Source organism: Bufo gargarizans, chromosome 8, assembly GCF_014858855.1.
Source record: "Bufo gargarizans isolate SCDJY-AF-19 chromosome 8, ASM1485885v1, whole genome shotgun sequence".
NCBI classification, from domain to species: domain Eukaryota; kingdom Metazoa; phylum Chordata; class Amphibia; order Anura; family Bufonidae; genus Bufo; species Bufo gargarizans.
In genome coordinates this window covers 40,830,683-40,855,290 of record NC_058087.1, presented here as the reverse complement: position 1 = coordinate 40,855,290, position 24,608 = coordinate 40,830,683, and the positions used below count along the sequence as shown (strand labels likewise).

The window sequence follows — 24,608 nt, the reverse complement described above, 5'->3', positions numbered from 1 at the left end:
TCTTAGGACAAAGGGAAATCACCAATACACACATGGGGACAATAGGACAGACATCACTAATCAAATATACAATGTCCCACCCTTTACAGTACACATAGACATTTAACATATCCCAAAATGGCACGAATTAGCCCAGGGGTTGAAAAGTTAGTAAAAGTCTGTTGTGAACAAAGGAAGCCTGGCTGATGAGAGGGCCCATAATCCTGGGGCAAGAGGCTGGTAGCCAGGCTTCTCCACCATCCAGTGGCGAGGTTGGTTTCGTCACAGGGGCACAATAGGGATTATTACTGTGAAAGGGGCACAGAGAGGGCATAACTACTGTGAGAAGGCACAATGTGGGCATAACTACTGTGAGGGGGACACATTTGTACAAAACTACTGTGAAGATTGTACAATAAAGGCAATACTACTGTGAGGGAGGGGGACCCACCCCGGGTTCCAAACACCGTAGGCACGCCACTGAAGCAGGGAACTAATTTCTCCCGCTCCACCATTGAGCTGCCAGCGCTCCACAGCAGCAGCAGCACAATGTCCCCACACATCGTCCTGCTGATCTGTGTAGGAGGAGGAGCGGGGCAGGCTCGGAATCAGCCTCTGCTCCCCCCACACAGCAGCGCGATGTGTCACAGTATCCTGCTGCTGCTGGTGGGAAGCGCAGATCATGGGAGGAGCCAGGTGATTGAGGCGAGGAGTATTTATTGTTTGTTTTTTTCACTTCCTGTGAAGGGTGCACATCTGGGCATAACCACTGTGGAGGGGGCACTGGGCACATATCTTGGCATATCCACCATGAGAGGGCACATATCTTGGCATATCTACTGTGAAGGGGGCACACATCTTGGCATATTAACTGTGAGGGGGCACAACATTTGGGATATCTGCTGTGAAGGGGACACATATCTTGGCATATCTACTGTGAGGGGGCACATATCTTGGCATATCAACTGTGAGGGGGCACATATTTTGGGATATCTACTGTGAGGGGGCACATATCTTGGCATATCTATGTGAGGGGGGCACATATCTTGGCATATCTACTATGAAGGGGGCATATTTTGGCATATCTACTGTGAGGTGGCACATATCTGTGAGTAGACCTGAGGGACTGAAACACTGGGTAGAAAATAAAAGTAGGCACATAAGAACAGATTCACATATATCTGCTCTGTAGCATGCTCTGTGTAAGGTATTTAATCTATAATACATGCAGTTTTATTGCTGTAAGCGCCGTGCAATATGCCACAAGGGGGCCCACTGAGACTTTATTGCTTGAAGGCCCACATGAGCCTGGAGCCGGCCCTGATTATACCTACTATAAATGAGTTAATGGAAGCTCTTAGCGCACATATTTGCTCAAACATGTGTCAGGCCCATCTACCAGGCGTCAAGGTGGCTTCTGCAGATGGGTTTCTAACACTAACAGAACTTGGACTTACCTAAGCCTACAATCTTCAGGGCGATGTAGGAACCAGCTACATTTATACTCTGCTCAGAAGGGCCAGGTAGATGGGCCTGACACACGTTTTATCAAAATTGTGCGCAAAGAGCTTCTATTTTTTCATTAATAGTAGGTATAATACCACTTTAATTTCGAATGATCCCCAATTCTCAGTTATATTTTTTGTATGTGAACTGTGGTGCTGCTATACTTTTATTAGCTTTCTGTATGCTCGCTTTATGGATATGCACCTGTGACTAGTCTAAATCTTCTTGTAGTACCTTGTCAGTACAGAACAGATTTGTTCCTTTTCCTTATGGCAGAACATGTTTAGCAAACTTTGCTAAACCAAGTGACCAAACATAGAAAATGTGTGACTAGCTCCATATGCTGGATGGATATTTGGAATACTATTGAAATTTTAGGTGGGTGGGTGATAATAAATGTTATATTTTTTTCATCATTCAGTTAACTGAAATCGTGATTTTAGGTTTAATATTAATGTGCTATTAATATGCGCTAGTGGTAAATTAGATGATTTCCTTGGGATACCAATAACTTCCACTAAATGTCTCCAAGGATTAGAGTTTGTGAGGGGCTGTATACTATTCTTGGTCATCCAACTGAAAAGAACATTGGAATATGAGATACCGTACGTTAGTGAGTTGCCTTCAGCCAATCAGGATTGCAGGGAGTATGCTCAGCGATGCTGATTGGCAGCTGGCAGCCTGGACTCTCTTTTCAATGCTCCTCCCATAAGTCACTTTCAGCTGGATGTCAGGCAACACACACAATGGCTCTGGGAACTGTTTAACAGGAACTCTTGGCTTTTTCTGGTTTAACTCATTAGCTCTTCAGATAGAATATTATTTTTCTCCTGTCAACAATAGAATGTAGATTGTAATCTGATGTTTTTATCAATTTCTGGTAACAAACAAGAGGGCAACACTGTGACTTATTGTGTTAACCTTTTGTTATAATGTGGAAAAGCATACACGACTGAAATGAACCGATGGGGTCATAGCAGTTCTGTATTACTGCTTGAGAGCAGAGGCAACAAATTACTACTGGAGCCCTTAGGAAGAAGATTGCTTGTTGGATTCCTATGGTTAGAATGCAAAATTACTGGACCCCCAGACACTATACACCACCAATCAGTTACCAGGGACAATTCATTTGTCTGCAAAATTCCAACAGGATGATATCAAGCCTCTTTAGAGGAAAGAAGGTCAGAAGGATGGAAGGAGTGGAGGAAAGGAAAGGTAGGATGGAAAGAAAGAAGGAAAGAAAGGGCGGATGGAAGGAAGCAGTAGAAGAAAGGAAAAAAAGAAGGAAGGAAACAAGGGAGGGAAAGAGTGGAGTGAAAGAAGGAAGGAGAAGATGGAAGGAAAAAAACGAATTAATGAGCGGAGGGAAGAAAGGAAGTAGTAGATGGAAGCAAAACGAAACAAAGAAAGAGGGAGGGAAAAACAGATGTTAAGGAGGAAGGAAAGAAGAAAGGAAGGAAAGAAAATATAAGAAAAAAAAAGAAGAAAAAAGAAAGAAAGAAAGAACGAAAAGAAAAGAAAGAAAAAAGAAGAAGGAAATGAAGGAGAGACCGATGGAAAAGAGGAAGGGAGAAAAAGTGAGTGGGAAAGGAAGGAACAGTGTAAAAAACGTACCTGTCTGAGCTCCAGATGCGGGAGAGACTCGCTGCTGAGCCATGCTCCCTGGTGACATGACCGCATCCTTGGCAACAATGCTCTGTTTCTCCCTGCAGATTGAGATAAGCAGTGGGCTGATTGCTCAGCTGCTCTATTACTGTGTGCTAGAGTCTCTGACTAATGGACCTATCAGGTTCTGAATCAGGGACTCTGTGCTCAATTTAAACCCCTTCCTGGCCATACACCAGTGCCATTGATAGTCTCTGACTCACTAAATGTTTTCCTGGTTCCTTGTTCCTGTGCTTATTGGATGGCTCGTTCCTCTGACCCCAGCTTGTCTTCTGACCACTCTTTGCCTCTCATTTGGTACTACACAGTTTGTCTGGTTCTGACTCATTTACATATGACTCTGGTATTGTGATTGTCTGTCTTTGTTGTTTGTCCGTCTGCATTTAAATAGCGTAGGGACCATCGACCAGTTGTAGTCTATCTATCTAGGGCTTGCACTGCAAGTAGGTAGGGAAAGCGGGCTAGGTTCTAGCCTTAGGGCTCACTGTCCTTGTCTGTCCCTACCTACAGTCGTAACAAATGGACAGCAGGGAGGAGTGGCAGGAAGGATAGAATGAAAGGAATGAGTGGATAGAAGTAAGGAAGGAAAAAAAGGGGAGAAGGAGTATAGGGAAGGATTGAAAGAAGGATTACATATCAATGCTATGATGTATTTATTATGTCAAACGCACAGTCCCTGTAATTATTTAAGTTTTAATTCTTTTCTTATTAAAATAAACTGTTATGATGAAGAGTCTACTCTCTGTATATGTTCATTCATAGTGACAGGACACATGTATGCCCAGGATCGTGTATCATTGAGTCACAATTCTGGCAACCTGTGAAAGTCTTTATTGGCACTTTGTCTACTTCATATCATCTGTTAATCTAATTCTTCAGAGCAGAGGCAGATAACTATCCCGAGGACCCTGCTTTGTGACATTGTAACAGATCAAATGATGGAATGCATACAACTCCTGAAATCTCCAATTAGGAATGGAAATAGATTGCCCCCCAGTCATGCAACATGTAGTGAGTTCTGTTCTGTTTAATGATAATGACATCAGGCGGAGGATAATTAGACTGGAAAATGGGTCAGGCACATCTTGTATTATGCTCGCGTATCTCAATCAGTACATAGAGAAAATCATTTTTCTAATATTCTGTTGGGTTCTGTAAGGACATTGTATGCCAATAAAAATAGCCCTTTAAATTCACAAATAAGCAATTATCGTACTAACAATACAAACCATACGTTTCTCCAGAAATGATTGCTCAGTTGAAGAATGCTACACTTTTAGCCCAGATTCACTAAGGACATTTCTATAAAGCAATATTGTACATAAATTACCAGCCAGATTTTACATGGCAAACAATGTGGCATATTGATTTCTATTCTTACTGTAATTTAATGAACTTTGGGCTTTTAAAGTCTTGCTGTGTTTGCTTTTTTCAACCCCCAACCAGAATTTCCCATGATGTCAGCAGGGGTTCTGTGGATTTTTTATTTTATTTTTTATTTTCTGTCATAGACATAGAATGTATTTAGTGAACTTTCTGAAATGTGATATCAGGAGCATTTATCACACCTTTAACTTTCTGTGCTCTATTGTGTCCCATTGGACGGCCCAAGACTAGGAGTTGTGTCTAAGGGTAAATTCACACAATTCACACATTTCAGGCAGACATTTCTGCAATGTGAAAAGTCAGTTGCACTTTTCTGAATCAGATTGTTTTTGCTGCATGCCTATGGATTTCTGCAAGCCCTACTCAGATGACTAGGACAGTGGCGGGAACATATGTAACAAAACTGCCACTTATGAACCTAACAATATTTACTTATCCGTTTGTATCCGTAAAAGTGTAACATGTAACAACACCATCATTCTTTGAGGCTGTCTTTAACTTGTCAACCCACTTAACAGCCCCATATCCTCCTGTTAAAGGGCATCTGTCAGCAGTTTTGTACCTATGACACTGGCTGACCTGTTACATGTGCACTTGGCAGCTGAAGACATTTGTGTTGGTCTCATGTTCATATGTGTCCGCATTGCTGAGAAATATAAAGTTTTGATATATGCAAATGAGCCTCTAGGAGCAATGGGGGCGTTGTAGTTAATCCTAGAGGCTCTGATCTCTCTGCAACAGCTGCGTCCTCTGCACTTAGATTAACAGGGCTGTTTGTGATCACATTTACACTGCCTGGCCCTGCCAATGAAAGTGCAGAGTGCGCAGCAGTTGCAGAGAGAGCAGAGCCTCTAGGAGTAACTACAACGCCCCCATTGCTCCGAGAGGCTAATTTGCATATATTAAAGCATCATTTTTTTCAGCAATGCGGCCACATATGAACATTGGACCAACACAGATGCCTTCAACTGCCAAGCGCACATGGAACCAAGGGTGCACCTAGCCTTTCTGCTGCCTGAGGCGAAAACTGAAACGGCCCCCCCATGCCAATTTCTTAACCTAACCCCTTTACCACAATGAAAGCGCTCATTGCTCATGGCGCTTCTGCTGCCCCCCTCTTGCCCCTTCCTGGTGCTGCCTCATTGGTGGTGCGCCCCTGCATGGAACAGGTCAGCCAGTTTCATAGGTACAAAACTGCTAACAGATGGGCAGAGGGGCATTAACACATCAGAGTTGATCAGAATAAACAATTTCAACCAAAATGATTGTTTGCCGGGTTAAAAAGAGTCACATTAGTCGATGAAAATGAATCAACACGTGCTCAACTCTCACCTATTGCTGTCTAATGTGTATGCCCACCTTTCGGGAATCAAAATGTTAGATACCCTTTGTGTAAATGAGGTAGACTGACCCTTTAGGCTATGGCCATATGGACAGGTTTCTGCATACAGTTTTGGTAGCCAATATCAGGAGTGGATCATAAAAGGAAATTAAGTATACAGGACAGATATTATTTATCCACTTTTTTTAATTCACTGGTCTTGGCTTCCAGAACTGCATCGGGAAACCTGACTGTGGTTGTTCCCTTCAAATAATGTTCAAACAGTGCAGCAGATGCACTCCCAAACTGTCTTCGTCAGGACATCTCATATGTTGCTTTAAAAAAGAATGAAGGTGCAGTCTTGTCACAGATGTTCTTTGTTCGTGCTGGTTGAATGAAAAGATAAAAACTAAAAATCCATGGCAGAGCAATAAATTATTAACAAAAACATGGTGGCCCACATTTATTAATCCTGTAGATGGTGTAAGCTTAGACTGAGTTCACATCAGCGTCCAGCCTTTCCGTTCTTCTCCGTTCTTTTTGAAGCAGAGACAAAAGTAGTGCATGCAGGAGTAGTAGTGCATGCATTATAGTCTATGGGATCTGTAGACTCCATTCGGCTCAGTTTTGTGCCGAATCCGTCCTTTGCATTCTTCTGCTCCTATAATGGAGCAGAAGAACGGAAAGGCTGAACTCAGCCTTAGACCGGCTGTCTAGACCTTCCTCAGATTTATCACAGGGGTTCAGGCTGGATGATAAATCTGACTCTATACCAACTATTGTTTGGCTTACTTTGAGACAGAATTTTACACCAGAATTATGGTGCAATTTTGTTTCCACAAAATAACGCATCTTAGACCACTCTCCTTCCCAGTAAAGCCCCACCGCTTCCAGCTGCGCCCACCCAAATTTTGAGCATATTGGAAAAAAATGTAGAAACTCTAGTTGTAACGAATTGCTCCTAAATTGCGCCAATTTGCTCGACTTTTTAGACAGATTCTGTGAGCAGAGACATAAGTAAATCTGCACCGGTGGATATTAAATATTACATTTTGTGGGTTGCCATGTAACAGGATGTTGCAGAACTGCTATAAAAAAGAAAAAAAGGGTCTAATCACATGTTCATGATTTTAGTGGATAATGCGCCAAAATCCACATATAACTTGCAAATATTCCCTACATATGAATGTGGTTTCTCCTACAGAAAATTTCCCCTGCATGGATTTTTGTTTGCACGGTGTGGGGCAAAAACACGAGATTACTTAGCTCCTTATTCCTGTTTACCTTACGTGGAAAAGCCATGGATTAGCCACACGCAGATTAGCCCCACTGAATTTCTGCCATGGCTCCTCTAGTAAATACATGTGGGATCTACAATATGCTAATCCAACCTGTGAGAACCCACTAGCCAGAACCTACAAGCCTTCTCCTTCCTCTAGCCCAGTGGTCTGCAGCTGGTAGCTCGAATTCCATTCTCCTCTGACAACTGCAGGAGTCAAATTTTCCCAAAATTAAAAAATCTGCCGGTTGCAGACCATTGCTCTGCAGAGTTGCCAACCGTCTAGAAATTTCTGAACAGTTCTTAAAAACAGGCGACTTTTATTCTATGTCCATGAAAAAAAATAATGTGTCCGTGTTTTTTTGGAGGCTGGCGGCACTAGATTATTTAGGTAGTAATTATCATAATTTTATAGCTCACACTAAGGGTCCATTCAGATGTCCGTAAGTGTTTTGCGGTCCTCAAAACACAGATACCGGCCGTGTGCGTTCCGTATTTTGCGGACTGCTCATGGCCGGCCCTATAATAGAAATGCCTATTCTTGTCCGACAAGAATGGGTCATGCTCTATCTTTTTTGAGGGGCCGCGGAACGGAACTACGGATGCTGTCCGCAGCTTTTGAGGCCCCATTGAAATGAATGGGTCCACATGGAACGGATGCGGACCCAAAACTACGGAGGTGTGAATGTACCCTAAACGCTGGTAATGAGGTGTTTACTACTGAGCTATAGACATTGATTACTTAGAATCTTTATTATTCATTATGGTTTTCCAATTTGTCCGTAGAAAAAAGTTGGCTGTCCGTGATTTTGGAATAAGTTTTCCATAAAAAAGAAAAAAATTCTGCCTGGCAACTCTGTTGTTCTGGTCCATCTGGTACATTGCTTACCAACCTACCCAGCATTCTTTTAGTACCTGTAAAAGACTCTTTGACCCACCAATTCCTTTCAGAACCATCATTTGACCTGTCAAGTCTTCATTCAGCAGACTTCTGGGGTATTATGGTTTTTAGCATTTCGTAATTTACTGTATCACACAGTCAATAGCATTAAATCCTCAATATCCTGTACATGAAGTCAAACTGTCCATAAATATATATTTTTCAATGTCATCCCTGTCATTAGTATAAGACTTGCTTTGAAAAAAACTTCTAAACTCAACATACAAATCCTACATATAACAGTCATACTCCAATAAAGATAGAAGAATGAAGATACAGGAGTCTGTAGTTCATACAAGCCTCCACTAGGTGGGGCTCTTAGGTTCCGGGCTGCCTATATGGCTCATGTTCTCCTGGTACTCACACTGCATCAGCAGAAGGAGGCAGCAGCAGCACAAGGGTTAAGGTTAACCCTTTGCTGCAGACACGCTCCACCCGGAGCTATTTGCATCACAGGGAGGTTCTATGGCTGCTGGGTGACACCTACAGAAACAATCTGCTGCTCCAGTACATCTTTTGCAAAGCACAAGGAGAACACGTCTGGATTCCTTGGATTATGGGTTGCTTTTGCACAATGCTTTATTATAGCACATGCATTAAACAGGAGGATGCATGAGGAGGTCCTATGGAAATATTAGTTATATAACATTGCAATCGTTGTGTAAGGGAATCCCCCAAGAAGACAGTGTGCAAGGAACTGGCTGAAAAGTAGCAGGTGCCTCAGGACCACAGACCTTCCACACAACATGCTTTTGCAAACTTGAATCCTACCTTATTGAGATTCCATTTGGCAAAGCCAAAGGAGGTGACATTGCAGAGATGTCAGAGCCAGAGCTGGACTTCTCCAAAGTGGAAAGTTTCTTGGACAGCCATCCAGATCTTTTTGAGGATTATCTCATTAGGAAAGGGAAGCACTCCTCGGTGGAGAAGTGGCTGAAGAGGAACCAGATGTCTAAAATCTCTTCTAACTCTAGTACTGATGATAAGAGTAAGGAGTGTTGGGGTAACAGAGGCGATGGGTTGCAGAGGAGAGCATCTCAGAAGGAGCTGAGAAAAAGTTTTGCACGTTCTAAGGCCATTAATGTCAATAGGACCTATGATGAGCATGTCAACTCCAGAGCCCAAGAACCCTTGACCAGCATGAGGAGAAGAGCCTTGCTCAGGAAGGCCAGCTCCTTACCCCCCACCACTGCTCATATCCTCAGTGCTCTGCTGGAGTCCAGGGTCAACATCCCCCAATATCCATCCACTGCCATTGACTATAAGTACTACCTGAAAGAGCACAATGAGAGGGAGTTCTTCCTGGAATTAGTGAAGGATATATCTAATGAGCTTAACCTCGCCAGTCTTTGCTACAAGATCTTGATCTTTGTGTGCATCATGGTGGATGCTGACAGATGTTCGCTCTTCTTGGTTGAAGGTTCAGCCACCAAAAAGAGTTTGGTGTCCAAATTCTTTGATGTGCATGCAGGTACCACTCTATTGCCTTCCTGCAGAACAGACAACTTCAACGAGGTGCAGGTGCCCTGGGGAAAAGGTATCATAGGCTATGTGGCAGAACATGGAGAAACAGTCAATATCCCAGATGCTTACCAGGTAGGTGACTGGTGGGGTGTGGGGTTGAGTGGACATCATTTTCTGGAGTGGCTGCCTAGGGATCTCATTAAATGAGCTGTTCCATCTCTGTTGTATTAATTGACTGTCAAACCCTCTGAGTCCTCACCCAAGACTCCGGTGACATTTGATGACTCCAGTTTCTGCTGAAGCCCTTGGGGATTAAAGCTGTCAATCACTCATTAGCATTTCATGGAAAATCTGTAGTACACAGCACTGCTCTCAGGCATATTCCTTCTTTGACAACTCCTGACAACTTTGGATCTTAACTATTGTATTCCTGTGACAGTTGACCCTTAGGTGTTGATCTTCATTTTTTGTCTGTCCAGCTGTTTATCTCCATGGATACTGAATCATAGTGTCTGTGTATGTCTGACATGGTCTTAGTGTATATGGACTCCCAGTTACCGGCACCTGATCACCATAATGCACTGGGAAATGTCAGACTGGCTGACAAAATTCCACAGAACTGATGACAAAAAAATCCTCTCATTATTTGACAGAGATCTGGCCCTCACATTGCCATATTTCCACAATACCTGAAGATGTTCTTATTATTAGTTTGCATTATAATTGTGCTATTATTTAGTTATTATATTAGTTTTGTATTATGCATGTGAACATCAAAGCATTGTGCACATTTCCATTACTTGTATTACACAATGTTAAAGAGGACGTGCCACCTCTCCTGACATGTCTGTGTTAGTAACTACTTGCATCCCCCATGAAACATCAATTCTGGAGCATCTCTTCTTATAACTGCATATTGTGCGGTCCCTCTATTACTCCTTCTAGAAATTCATGAATAAATTGCCATCTGGGTGGCTGCATATCCCCCTGTCAAAGGGCTGAGTCCTTGCACAATCCTGCCACTGCTTGGACAGCGTCAGACTGGGCAGCAACACTTCCCCCCCAACTGGTAGCACTCAGTTGTCAATTTATTCACAAATTTCTACTTGGAATAATAGAGAAATATAATAAGAAAAGATGCTCCAGAATTGTCATTTCACATAGAGTACAATTATTTACTAAAACAGACATGTCAGGAGATGTGAAAGGTCCTCTTCGAAGAGCACTTAAAGGGGTTGTCTGGTCTGAGACAATGGGGGTATACTACTAGGATCTGCCCCAATTGTCTGATAGGTGTAGGTCCCACCGCTGGAACCCACACCTATTTCCTAAATAGAGCCCCCAAAGTGAATGCTCATGCGCAGCCGCCCTCCATTAATTTCTATGAGGCCGCCGAAAATAGCCAAGCCAGCGGGCCCATAGAAGTGAATGAGAGCGGTGGCAGGTCATGCACGGTTTGCTCCCATTCACTTCTATGGGGAGAGCACTTGGTCGTGGACGGACTGGAGTCCTACAGCCACTACTTTGTGGGGCTCCATTTCCGATATAGGTGCGGGTCCCAGCAGATCAGACACTGGGGGCATATCATAGCGATATGCCCCCATTGTCTCAGATGAGACAACCCCTTTAAATAGTCGGAATGCTCATCAGTAAATAAATCCCCATATCTGTTTTAGGAACGTTGAATGAAAACCAGTCTGCCATTATCAATGCCAGGTTGGTTGTAATTCAGCTTTCCTAGAGACCTGAAGGGCAATCTTTATAGCTGTGCAAAGATACATCCCTGCTGCTATATTGCTGCATAACAAGGCAGATCTGCCAATCAAGAGCCTGGGAAAGCGGTAGAACCCCTGTAGAAGCTATACTGGCTGCCATACTGGTATCCCCCAGTCCTCCCATAAACAGATATAAATTATCTATTTGTCTCAGTATAGAAATTTTTAGAAAGGAGGAGGATTTTTATATTGACTGGTGTTTTTTACTCCTTTAAGTCGGATTGTATCACTTTGTGGATGCTGCTGTTGGCTAAGCATGCTGAGCTGATAAGATGTCTCATTACCAATTCACTGGCCCGTTGTGCTGCCTCGCGACTTCCAGTACATAGTGTAGAGGTTGCAGTGTAGCCACAAAGTATTTGCACCGTCTGCAGACGATTTATAGAAGCATGCAATGCAGGTGACGCTTGTGCTGCAAATGCCCCGGCAAGTACGGAAAAGTGCAAATAAATCACTGGTGAAAAATTTCTTACATTTTGCTTTTTTCCAACATAGAATTTTCAATTTTAGGCACGGAATGGATGCCGCCCGTGTGCGTTATGCAATTTGCAGAAAGGAACGGTTTGCCCATTATAGAAATGCCTATTCTTGCCCGCAAAATGGACAAGAATAGGACATGCTCAATTATTATTTTTTTGCGGGGCCATGGAACCGATTGCTGTCCGCATCTTTTGCGGCCCCATTGAATTGAAGGGGTCCGCATCCGAGTCGCATATTTAGTGTTGTGTGCATGAGGCCTTGGGGAGCATTCGCGCGACCGTATGTCGGCAAATCTCGGATCCACAAAATACGGATGTATCCCGTACTTCTCGCTGGCCCCATTGTCAAAATGACCATTCTTGTCTGCAGAATGGACAAAAATAGGACACATTCTATAATTTGCAGCCCAGTCGCATGGATGCGGACAGGACATGGATGACATATATATATAAACGATGAAAAGAGGGCAGCACTCCGGTCTTGTGATGAAAATAAGGTGGAATTTATTACACCCAAAAGCTTTTGGGTGTAATAAATTCTACCTTATTTTCATCACAAGACCGGAGTGCTGCCCTCTTTTCATCGTTTCTAGTTTACTGTTCCTGGTCCAGGAATTATTGTGGGACTTGCACCTGGCATACCTATAGAGTGCTGCTGTTTGTTTTTCTTTTCCTTAGGCCTCATGCACACGACCGTTGTGTGCATCCGTGGCCGTTGTGCCGTTTTCCATTTTTTTTCGCGGACCCATTGACTCTCAATGGGTTCGTGGAAAAATCAGAAAATGCACCGTTTTGTAGCCGAGACCGTGATCCGTGTATCCTGTCCGTCAAAAAAATATGACCTGTCCTATTTTTTGGACGGACAACGGTTCACGGACCCATTCAAGTCAATGGGTCCGTGAAAGAACACGGATGCACACAAGATTGGCATCCGTGTCCGTGATTCGTGGCCGTAGGTTACTTTCATACAGACGGATCCGAAGAGCCGTCTGCATAAAAGCTTTTTCAGAGCTGAGTTTTCACTTCGTGAAAACTGAGATCCGACAGTATATTCTAACACAGAGGCGTTCCCATGGTGATGGGGACGCTTCTAGTTAGAATATACAACGAACTGTGTACATGACTGCCCCCTGCTGCCTGGCAGCACCCGATCTCTTACAGGGGGCTGTGATCCGTACAATTAACCCCTCAGGTGCCGCACCTGAAGGGGTTAATTGTGCGTATCATAGCCCCCTGTAAGAGATCAGGGGCTGCCAGGCAGCAGGGGGCAGCCCCCCCTCCCCAGTTTGAATATCATTGGTGGCCAGTGTGCGGCCTCCCCCGGCCCCCCTCCCTCCCTCTATGGCATTATTAACATTGGTGGCAGTGTGCGGCCTCCCCTCTCCCCCCCCCCCGATCATTGGTGGCAGCGGAGTTCCGATCGGAGTCCCAGTTTAATCGCTGGGGCTCCGATCTGTAACCATGGCAACCAGGACGCCACTGCAATCCTGGTTGCCATGGTTACTTAGCAATAGTAGAAGCATCATACTTACCTGCTGGCTGCTGCGATGTCTGTGTCCGGCCGGGAGCTCCTCCTACTGGTAAGTGACAGCAATGCGCCACACAGACCTGTCACTTACCAGTAGGAGGAGCTTCCGGCCGGACACAGACATCGCGGCAGCCAGCAGGTAAGTATGATGCTTCTACTATTGCTAAGTAACCATGGCAACCAGGACTGCAGTAGCGTCCTGGTTGCCATGGTTACCGATCGGAGCCCCAGCGATTAAACTGGGATCTGTTTGGCTCCGCACGGCCAGGCGGACACCAAAACAACTTTTTTTCCATGTCCGTGGATCCTCCAAAAATCAAGGAAGACCCGCGGGCGAAAAAACGGTCACGGATCACGGACCTATGGACCCCGTTTTTGCGGGCCATAAAAAAAAACACGTGTGCATGAGGCCTTATATATATATATAGACGCACATGGTAATACACTAACAGCACTATAATAAACCTAATTACACTAACACTATACAATCCCAACTATAATTCCATCCCGAAATCTAGCTAGACATACACATAACCGCAGCCCCCTCCCATCTGGCTATAAACTTTAGTTACGGGATAAAAGGGGTTAATTATAATAAATACAGGGGTTAACAGGGCAATACAGGGGTAGCCATGGGATACTGGGGTATGGTGATATGAAGGGTTAAACATCAGGGGTAAATGCAGGGACCCAGTATTAAAGGGGGTTAATGGGCGTTGGTGGAATATGGCAAGGTTAGGGGTAAATGATAATACAGGGGTGATATTGCAGGGAGTATGGATATATATATATTGTAGGGGTTAATGCAGGGATAATATTGCAAGGAGTCGGGATATACAATGAAGGGGTTAATGCAGGGGTGATATTGCAGGGAGCAGGGATATACACTCACCTAAAGAATTATTAGGAACACCATACTAATACGGTGTTGGACCCCCTTTTGCCTTCAGAACTGCCTTAATTCTACGTGGCATTGATTCAACAAGGTGATGATAGCATTCTTTAGAAATGTTGGCCCATATTGATAGGATAGCATCTTGCAGTGGATGGAGATTTGAGGGATGCACATCCAGGGCACGAAGCTCCCGTTCCACCACATCCCAAAGATGCTCTATTGGGTTGAGATCTGGTGACTGTGGGGCCATTTTAGTACAGTGAACTCATTGTCATGTTCAAGAAACCAATTTGAAATGATTCGAGCTTTGTGACATGGTGCATTATCCTGCTGGAAGTAGCCATCAGAGGATGGGTACATGGTGGTCATGAAGGGATGGACATGGTCAGAAACAATGATCAGGTAGCCCGTGGCATTTAAACGATGGCCAATTGGCACTAAGGGGCCTAAAGTGTGCCCAGAAACATCCCCCACACCATTACACCACCACCAGCAGCCTGCACAGTGGTAACAAGGCATGATAGATACATGTTCTCATTCTGTTTACGCCAAATTCGGACTCTACCATTTGAATGTCTCAACAGAAATCGAGACTCATCAGACCAGGCAAAATTTTTCCAGTCTTGAACAGTCCAATTTTGGTGAGCTCGTGCAAATTGTAGCCTCTTTTTCCTATTTGTAGTGGAGATGAGTGGTACCCGGTGGGGTCTTCTGCTGTTGTAGCCCACCTTTATTTCCCATTCTGACATTCAGTTTGGAGTTCAGGAGATTGTCTTGACCAGGACCACAACCCTACATGCATTGAAGCAACTGCCATGTGATTGGTTGACTCAATAATCGCATTAATGAGAAATAGAACAGGTGTTCCTAATAATTCTTTAGGTGAGTGTATATTGTAGGTGTTAATGCAGGGGTAATATTGCAGGGAGTAGGGATATATATTGTAGAGGTACAAGGCAGGGCGATGCAGGGGTTAATATATATATATATATATATATATATATACAGTGGATATAAAAAGTCTACACACCCCTGTTAAAATGTCAGATTTCTGTGCTGTAAAAAAATTAGACAAAGATAAATCATTTCAGAACTTTTTCCACCTTTAATGAGAATAAATAATACCTATAAACTGTACCACTCAATTGAAAAACAAACTGAAATATTTTAAGTGGAGGGAAGAAAACAAAAAAACTAAAATAATGTGGTTGCATAAGTGTGCACACCCTCTTATAACTGGGGATGTAGCTGTGTTCAGAATTAAGCAATCACATTCAAAATCATGTTAAATAGGAGTCGGCATACACCGGCCATCATTTAAAGTGCCTCTGATTAACCCCAAATAAAGTTCAGCTGCTCTAGTTGGTCTTTCCTGAAATGTTCTTCGCTTCCCACAGCAAAAGTCATGGTCCACAGAGAGCTTCCAAAGCATCAGAGGGATCTCATTGTTAAAGGTATCAGTCAGGAGAAGGGTACAAAAGAATTTCCAAGGCATTAGATATACCATGGAACACAGTGAAGACAGTCATCATCAAGTGGAGAAAAGATGGCACAACAGTGACATTACCAAGAACTGGACGTCCCTCCAAAATTGATGAAAAGACGAGAAGAAAACTGGTCTGGGAGGCTACCAAGAGGCCTACAGCAACATTAAAGGGGCTGCAGCAATATCTGGCAAGTACTGGCTGTCTTACAAAGAAAAACATCCACGCCAGGCTACATTTTGCAAAAACACATCTGAAGGCTCCCAAAAGCATGTGGGAAAAGGTGTTATGGTCTGATGAAACCAAGGTTGAACTTTTTGGCCATAATTCCAAAAGATGTTTGGCGCAAAAACAACACTGCACATCACCAAAAGAACACCATCCCCACAGTGAAGCATGGTGGTGGCAGCATCAGGCCAAGGGGCTGTTCTTCTTCAGCTGGAACCGGGGCCTTAGTTAAGCTAGAGGGAATTTTGAACAGTTCCAAATACCAGTCAATATTGGTACAAAACCTTCAGGCTTCTGCTAGAAAGCTGAACATGAAGAGGAACTTCATCTTTCAGTATGACAATGACCCAAAGCATACATCCAAATCAACAAAGGAATGGCTTCACCAGAAGAAGATTAAAGTTTTGGAATGGCCCAGCCAGAGCCCAGACCTGAATCCGATTGAAAATCTGTGGGGTGATCTGAAGAGGGCTGTGCACAGGAGATGCCCTCGCAATCTGACAGATTTGGAGTGTTTTTGCAAAGAAGAGTGGGCAAATCTTGCCAAGTCAAAATGTGCCATGCTGATAGACTCATAACCAAAAAGACTGAGTGCTGTAATAAAATCAAAAGGTGCTTCAACAAAGTATTAGTTTAAGGGTGTGCACACTTATGCAACCATATTATTTTTATTTTTTTTCTTCCCTCTACCTAAAATATTTCAGTTTGTTTTCAATTGAGTGGTACAGTTTATAGGTCACATTAAGGCCTCATGCACACGACCGTCGTGTGCATCCGTGGCCGTTGTTCCGTTTTCCGTGATTTTCTGCGGACACATTGACTTTCAATGGGTCCGTTGAAAACTCGGAAAATGCACCGTTGTTCATCAGCGGCCGTGATCCGTGTTTCCTGTCTGTCCAAAAAATAGGACCTGTCCTATTTTTTGGACGGACAACGGTTCACAGACCCATTCAAGTCAATGGGTCCGTGAAAAAACACGGATGCACACAAGATTGGCATCCACGTCCGTGATCCGTGGCCGTAGGCTACTTTCACACAGACGGATTGCAGACGTGAAAACTCAGATCCGACAGTATATTCTAACACAGAGGCGTTCCCATAGTGATGGGGACGCTTCAAGTTAGAATATCCTACGAACTGTGTACATGACTGCCCCCTGCTGCCTGGCAGCACCCGATCTCTTACAGGGGGCTGTGATCGGCACAATTAACCCCTCAGGTGCCGCACCTGAGGGGTTAATTGTGCTTATCATAGCCCCCTGTAAGAGATCAGGTGCTGCCAGGCAGGAGGGGGCAGACCCCCCTCCCTCCCCTGTACTACATTTATTGGTGGCCAGTGCGGCCCCCCTCCCTCCCCAATATTATATTCATTGGTGGCCAGTGCGGCCTCCCCTCTCCCCCCCCTAATTAAAATCACCTTCCCCCATCATTGGTGGCCAGTGCGGCCTCCCCTCCCCCCCCCTAGTTAAAATCACCTTCCCCCATCATTGGTGGCCAGTGCGGCCTCCCCTCTTCCCCCCTAGTTAAAATCACCTTCCCCCATCATTGGTGGCCAGTGCGGCCTCACCTCTCCCCCCCTAGTTAAAATCACGTTTCCCCATCATTGGTAGCCAGTGGTGCCTCCCCTCTCCCCCCCCAGGTTAAAATCACGTTCCTCCATCATTGGTGCCAAGTGCGGCCTCCCCTCTCCCCCCCTTATTAAAATCACGTTCCCCCATCATTGGTGGCCAGTGCGGCCTCTCCCCCCCCCCCTAGTTAAAATCACCTTCCCCCATCATTGGTGGCAGCGGAGAGTTCCGATCGGCGTCCCAGTTTAATCGCTGGGGCTCCGATCGGTAACGTAGCAATTTTTAGAAGCATTATACTTACCTTCGATGTCTGTGACCGGCCGGGAGCTCCTCCTACTGGTAAGTGACAGGTCTGTGCTATAAGCAATGTGCCGCACAGACCTTTCATTTACCAGTAGGAGGAGTTCCGGCCGGTCACAGACAGCGCAGGTAAGTAAAATGCTTCTAAAAATTGCTAAGTAACCATGGCAACCAAGACTGCAGTAGCGTCCTGGTTGCCATGGTTACCGATCGGAGCCCCAGCGATTAAACTGGGACTCCGAGCGGAACTCTCCGCTGCCACCAATGATGGAGGAAGGTGATTTTAACTAGGGGGGGGGGGAGAGGTGAGGCCGCACTGGCCACCAATGATGGGGGAAGGTGATTTTAATTAGGGAGGGGGGAGAGGGGAGGCCGCACTGGCCACCAATGATGGGGGAACGTGATTTTAATTAGGGGGGGGAGAGGTGAGGCCGCACTGCCCACCAATGATGGGGGAATGTGATTTTAATTGGGGGGGGAGAGGTGAAGCCGCACTGGCCACCGATGATGGGGGAACGTGATTTTAATTATGGGGGGGAGAGGGGAGGCCACACTGGCCACTAATGATGGGGGAACGTGATTTTAATTAAGGGGGGGGGGAAGGTGAGGCCGCACTGGCCACCAATGATGGGGGAAGGTGATTTTAATTAGGGGGGGGGGGAGAGGGGAGGCCACACTGGCCACCAATGATGGGGGAAGGTGATTTTAATTAAGGGGGGGAGAGGGGAGGCCGCACTGGCCACCAATGATGGGGAATGTGATTTTAATTAGGGGGGGGGGAAGGGGAGACCGCACTGGCCACCAATGATGGGGGAACGTGATTTTAATTAGGGGGGGGGAGTGGAGGCCGCACTGGCCACCAATGAATATAATATTGGGGAGGGAGGGAGGGGGGCCGCACTGGCCACCAATGAATATAATATTGGGGAGGGAGGGGGTCTGCACCTGAGGGGTTAATTGTGCCGATCACAGCCCCCTGTAAGAGATCGGGTGCTGCCAGGCAGCAGGGGGCAGTCATGTATACAGTTCGTAGGATATTCTAACTTGAATCGTCCCCATCACTATGGGAACGCCTCTGTGTTAGAATATACTGCCGGATCTGAGTTTCACGATCTAACTCAAATCCGATGGTATATTCTAACATAGAGGCGTTCCCATGGTGATGGGGACGCTTCAAGTTAAAATATACCATCAGATTGGAGAAAACTCCGGTCCGATGGTATAATAGGGACTCCTGACTTTACATTGAAAGTCAATGGGGGACGGATCCGTTTGCAATTGCACCATATTGTGTCAACGTCAAACGTCCCCATTGATTAGCATTTTAAGTCAGGATGGATCCGTTTGGGTCCGCACGGTCAGGCGGACACCAAAACGATTTTTTTTTTTTACTTTCCTTCATGTCCGTGGATCCTCCAAAAATCAAGGAAGACCCACGGAAGAAAAAACGGACACGGATCACGGAACTACGGGACCTGTTTTTGCGGACCGCAAAAAAAAACGGTCGTGTGCATGAGGCCTAAAGGTGGAAAAAGTTCTGAAATGATTTATCTTTGTTCACACCATGCGGCAATTCTGCCTCAAAGAGTCCTTGAGCATAGCAGCACCAACCTGTTTTCACGCCAAACAGGTAGCAAGCCTTCATCCATACACAAGGCTCCCAGATCCTAACACAGAGACACGGCTTCTGAGTCCAGCTGCCTATGTAAAGACAGCCAGGTGCTGCCAAAACCCGGATCGGCACTTAAAATCCGGTCCGGTATTTGACCTCACCTGGCTGTAAATCAGCCCAGCAGCACATGCTGGGAGGAAAATACCTGTTTTCCCAGACCAAACCTCTCACTGTGTCACTATATACAGTACAGACCAAAAGTTTGGACACACCTTCTCATTCAAAGAGTTTTCTTTATTTTCATGACTATGAAGGCATCAAAACTATGAATTAACACATATGGAATTATATACATAACAAACAAGTGTGAAACAACTGAGAATATGTCATATTCTAGGTTCTTCAAAGTAGCCACCTTTTGCTTTGATTACTGCTTTCCACACTCTTGGCATTCTCTTGATGAGCTTCAAGAGGTAGTCCCCTGAAATGGTCTTCCAACAGTCTTGAAGGAGTTTCCAGAGATGCTTAGCACTTGTCGGCCCTTTTGCCTTCACTCTGCGGTCTAGCTCACCCCAAACCATCTCGATTGGTCTCAGGTCCGGTGACTGTGGAGGCCAGGTCATCTGGCGCAGCACCCCATCACTCTCCTTCATGGTCAAATAGCCCTTACTTTCAAAGTTTTCCCAATTTTTCGGCTGACTGACTGACCTTCATTTCTTAAAGTAATGATTGCCACTCGTTTTTCTTTACTTAGCTGCTTTTTTCTTGCCATAATACAAATTCTAACATTCTATTCAGTAGGACTATCAGCTGTGTATCCACCTGACTTCTCCTCAACGCCACTGATGGTCCCAACCCCATTTATAAGGCAAGAAATCCCACTTATTAAACCTGACAGGGCACACCTGTGAAGTGAAAACCATTTCAGGGGACTACCTCTTGAAGCTCATCAAGAGAATGCCAAGAGTGTGGAAAGCAGTAATCAAAGCAAAAGGTGGCTACTTTGAAGAACCTAGAATATGACATATTTTCAGTTGTTTCACACTTGTTTGTTATGTATATAATTCCACATGTGTTAATTCATAGTTTTGATGCCTTCAGTGTGAATCTACAATTTTCATAGTCATGAAAATAAAGAAAACTCTTTGAATGAGAAGGTGTGTCCAAACTTTTGGTCTGTACTGTATATATATATATATATATATATATATATACCCAATATATGTACTTCCCTCTACAATTCCCCTGTTGTCGAGAACACGACAATAAAGGTTGAGGGATGTGTTATGCTGGGAAATATTTGCCTACTCAACCCTGCTTGTGACTGTTGTCAGTTCAGGATGAAATGAAGTCTAATTCTTACACGTAGATATCTAGACATCACCCATCACGACTGACACCTCTGACCTGCCCTTCAACGTAACCAAATATCTCCATCCACAGAATATACCGTCTTCTTCTCTCTGGATCTTGCTCTGGAACTTTCTTGGCTCCAGAATGAAGCTCTTTTATTTCTGCTGTCTGTCAGTGCCGATCTTCAGGTATCAGCCACTCCCAATGTCGTCTTTTCAGACTCTGGGATGGCTTCACCCTCACAGTCTCTAGGTCGATCCACGTAGCACCTCTTTCTTTCTTTCTTTCTGTGGTACAGTCAACCATTGAATGGCCTCCTTTCAGCAAAGGCACGACTTTCATCCGACACTTCTTTTTTTATCTTAATTAAAGAATCTATCGTTGAGGGGGTTTTCCCATGGACAAATACGTAGGTCTTTACAAGGCAGGTCAGAATTTCTTGAGTAAGTAGTGATGTCACAATACCTAAGTTGGCTGCGGGAAGGGACACCGTCTAACTGTAACCGACATCCAATCCATCCCTTACCAACTTCCATACTGCTAGGGTTAAATTGGCAAATACCTTAGGAAAGTAGGGGGACCTACCCCTAGGGGATCTACTCTTTTCCCCATTCACACAAAATACAGGTACATCCTATCCACACGCATACAACAAATGAATCCCCTCAACGCTAATTAAATTTAGTGTGTGTACCCATAGAGACTCATGCAACAAGGCATATCTCTATACCTCCAAAGACACAGGTAGGTCACAGACCCACTTGTCAATGTGAAACGACTATAGGATGCAAATGTGTGTATACCCATATTGTAACTCACCGCGGTATGTTGGGTGAGTTCCCCTGAATATAGGCTCTCACACATTTGCACCTAGTGTGTCTATGTGTACACAACCGACAAACATACAAATAAAAAGTAACACTTTCGGGGTCACAGGACAAAATCAGAGTCAAGTCCTTGACCACTGACTCCATCAGTATATGACTTTCTGACTGGCCTTGTTGTAGTCACTTGGCCAGTCATTTTGTCCGTTTGTTGATGAAAGTTCAATAACAGTCCAAGTTATGACCACCCGGGTACTAAGGACAATCACTGTGTGGATGGGCAGGTTGAAGAGCAAAGTCCCTTTGAGATGGTATCCAAAGCAGCCAGGACACAGCGGAGTCTTTTTCCACGGTATCTCGGAGACACGGCTTCTCTCTGATTCTCTTTTTCACTGCTCTCAGGGGTATCTGGTCGGATATCCACTGTCTTAGCTGGGTGTAGTTAGGGTTCTTCTCTTCTGCTCCCTTGTATCTATAGCTAGTATGAAAGACAGTACCATACTCTCCTGGGGGAGTTCTCCTCTCTCGGTTCAATTAATTGCATGCCGTCACCAGCACCAATACCCTTGACCCAAGTGTAGAGAAAGGTATTGAGGTGACCATCATCCAACAGGACCCCTTGTTAACCCAACACTGGTGTCTAAACACCCAACCATCGCATCCTCTGTTTCCACATTCATCTGCACCAACAAGTAAAGATGGGTGTTCTAATAATTTAGGACATCCGAGGGGAGCTGTGAATGAAGCACCATCTTGTTCTTGATGGCACTGTATCCTTCTCTTACTCATGTGTACTCAGGCTGATTTTCCCCTGTTAACCTGTCTTGTGAAGGCCAGTAGATATCCATAGCATAGGTCATGCCTTGACTCTTCAGGACTCCAAAACACAAAAATACAGGCCACACTCTGCTGTCAATCACCCTGCATCCAATCTCAATCAGAGCTGTGTTACCTGTCTGGACCAGAAAGTAAGTGCACAGTGCAACATCACACTGAACCTTGTGCCAATGTTGCCTGTCCGCAACTCGCTACCTGCCATGGTCCACAGTATAACACAGCCCTACCGAAAACCTTTAACAAAACTGCGCTACCTGTCCGGATCTGATGGATTGGCTGCACAACATAACATTACACTGCACCTTGTACCAATGTTCTCTGTCTGCAAACCAACACCTTCCTCACTCCACAGTATAACACAGTTTTACCCAAAGGAGACACAAGAATAAATCAAAAACAGCTGCGCCTGGACTCACAGAGGGGAATACAAACTATAAAAATCAGCAGGGCGAAACACATTCGTAAACAAGGACTACTGCCAGCAACATAAAAAACATACAAACAGATAACAAAAACACATGACATGGACTTACACCGGGAACAAACGGTGTAACAAATAGTACAGGGGTGTCAAATATTTCCTAGCCTAGATTGGCCATTCTGACCCCTCAGCGCCTGGTGAGGCGTATGCTGCTGAGAGGTAACCCCTTTATGGCCAAGCTGACTAGACCCCACTGCACAATTTGTTACTTGGATCCCATTACTGGACACATTGCAATTACTTGCACAAGGGCAATTCCTTGCAATGTGTCCTTTGTTCCCACACCTGAAGCACCTGGCTTCCTGTCCTGCGTGTTTTATGTTTTCATGATTCGCAGTGTTTCGCTATATGACCTAAGCCAGCACATGCAAAACATCTGATGTTTGCCCTGCATGGCTTAGGTCTGTCTACACTGCAGTCGTGCTCCCTTCTCGTGAACTGTTCCATCCTCAGAGATCCACTTTCCACAATATTTCCTTTTCCCAAAGTCATGGAACATTTTTTTGTTATCTAGACAGGCTCAAATTTTGGGAGATTTGACCTATCACAGATAGATTTCCCCCCTTTTTGCCCTGGATAGGGCAACATTTTTGGAGATTCTGGCCCTGACTTTAAGGAAAAAGAAAGGGCCGGCACCATTTTGGAAAATTTGTTGATGACGTATTGCATGCCAGTCATCAGCTGGGACCTAGCAGCAACCTCGTCATTAAATTTGGCTACCATCATGTCAGTAGAGGCAGCCCGTTCCTTGAAGGCCTTGATCTCAGCATACGACTGAGTCAACTGAGCCTCAATGTTCTCCTTCTGCCTCTGCAGTTCTACTAACTGTGACTCTATTCTAGCCACCTGCGTGTCTCGGTTAACCGTAGCTTGTACATTATCTGCCAGTTGTGCCCATAATGCCGAATCGTGGGTCCATACAAGGCACATCCATAATACAGCAATGTGCATGAGACCTTGTTGGCGCTCAGAGACAGGCTAATGTTTCTAATCTCAGTTTTATGTGTGTGAATCGTGAACCTTCTGCATAGATTTCATATTGCGTGATGTGCTCAGTAAAATCATCAATTATTGAAAAACTTTGCAGCAGTGAAAAAAAAGACTATATTGTAAGAGAACATTCCTTCTTCTTCACTTCGGATATATTCACACCTGGCTGTCCCACTCATCTGAATGGAGCTTGCAGAAATCTATGTGTAGAGGCTATTAGGACGGAATTGATGTGGGACTCATTTCCATGTCCATCCTGACAAGCTATGTTACTACTATGTTACTATGTACTTGCCGACTCTTGCGGGAATGTCCAGGAGGCACACGGAAAAGGGAAGGGACCTCCCAGACTCCCAGAAGAGCTACTAGATCTCCTTGGCATGGCATGATTTCTTCTGGAAAGCAGCCCTCCATATACTGGAACTCTATTTGATGCCAAGATTCAGAGACATTAGACACAGCCCTGGCCCCCAAATTACCTTGAGGGGGAAAAGTGCTGCCCAAAAAGCGGTGATGTGACACTCAAATTGGGGAGGGTGCCACTTAAAGAGTCACTCTACTTTCACACATTTTCACTTCATTTAATTCAGAATGATGTAACTAGCAAATTTCTTAATCACTTCATTTGAAAAATATGCCTGCGTCCACCTGAAAAAAGCTGTAAATTCATGACCACTAGGGGTTTTGCTTCCACCTAATTAGTAGTTCACCGCCT

General features: G+C 44.7%; 1 protein-coding gene across 1 annotated transcript in view; it reads left to right on the top strand.

Annotated features, from left to right (window-relative positions):
- Window positions 1-8,600: 8,600 nt before the first annotated feature.
- PDE11A (phosphodiesterase 11A) overlaps window positions 8,601-24,608 on the top strand; it is a 673,054-nt gene continuing 657,046 nt past the window's right edge. The window contains exon 1 of the mRNA XM_044304393.1: window positions 8,601-9,672. Within this exon, the coding sequence (XP_044160328.1) occupies window positions 8,896-9,672 (777 nt within the window). The 5' untranslated portion in view covers window positions 8,601-8,895. The remainder of the gene's footprint in view (window positions 9,673-24,608) is intronic.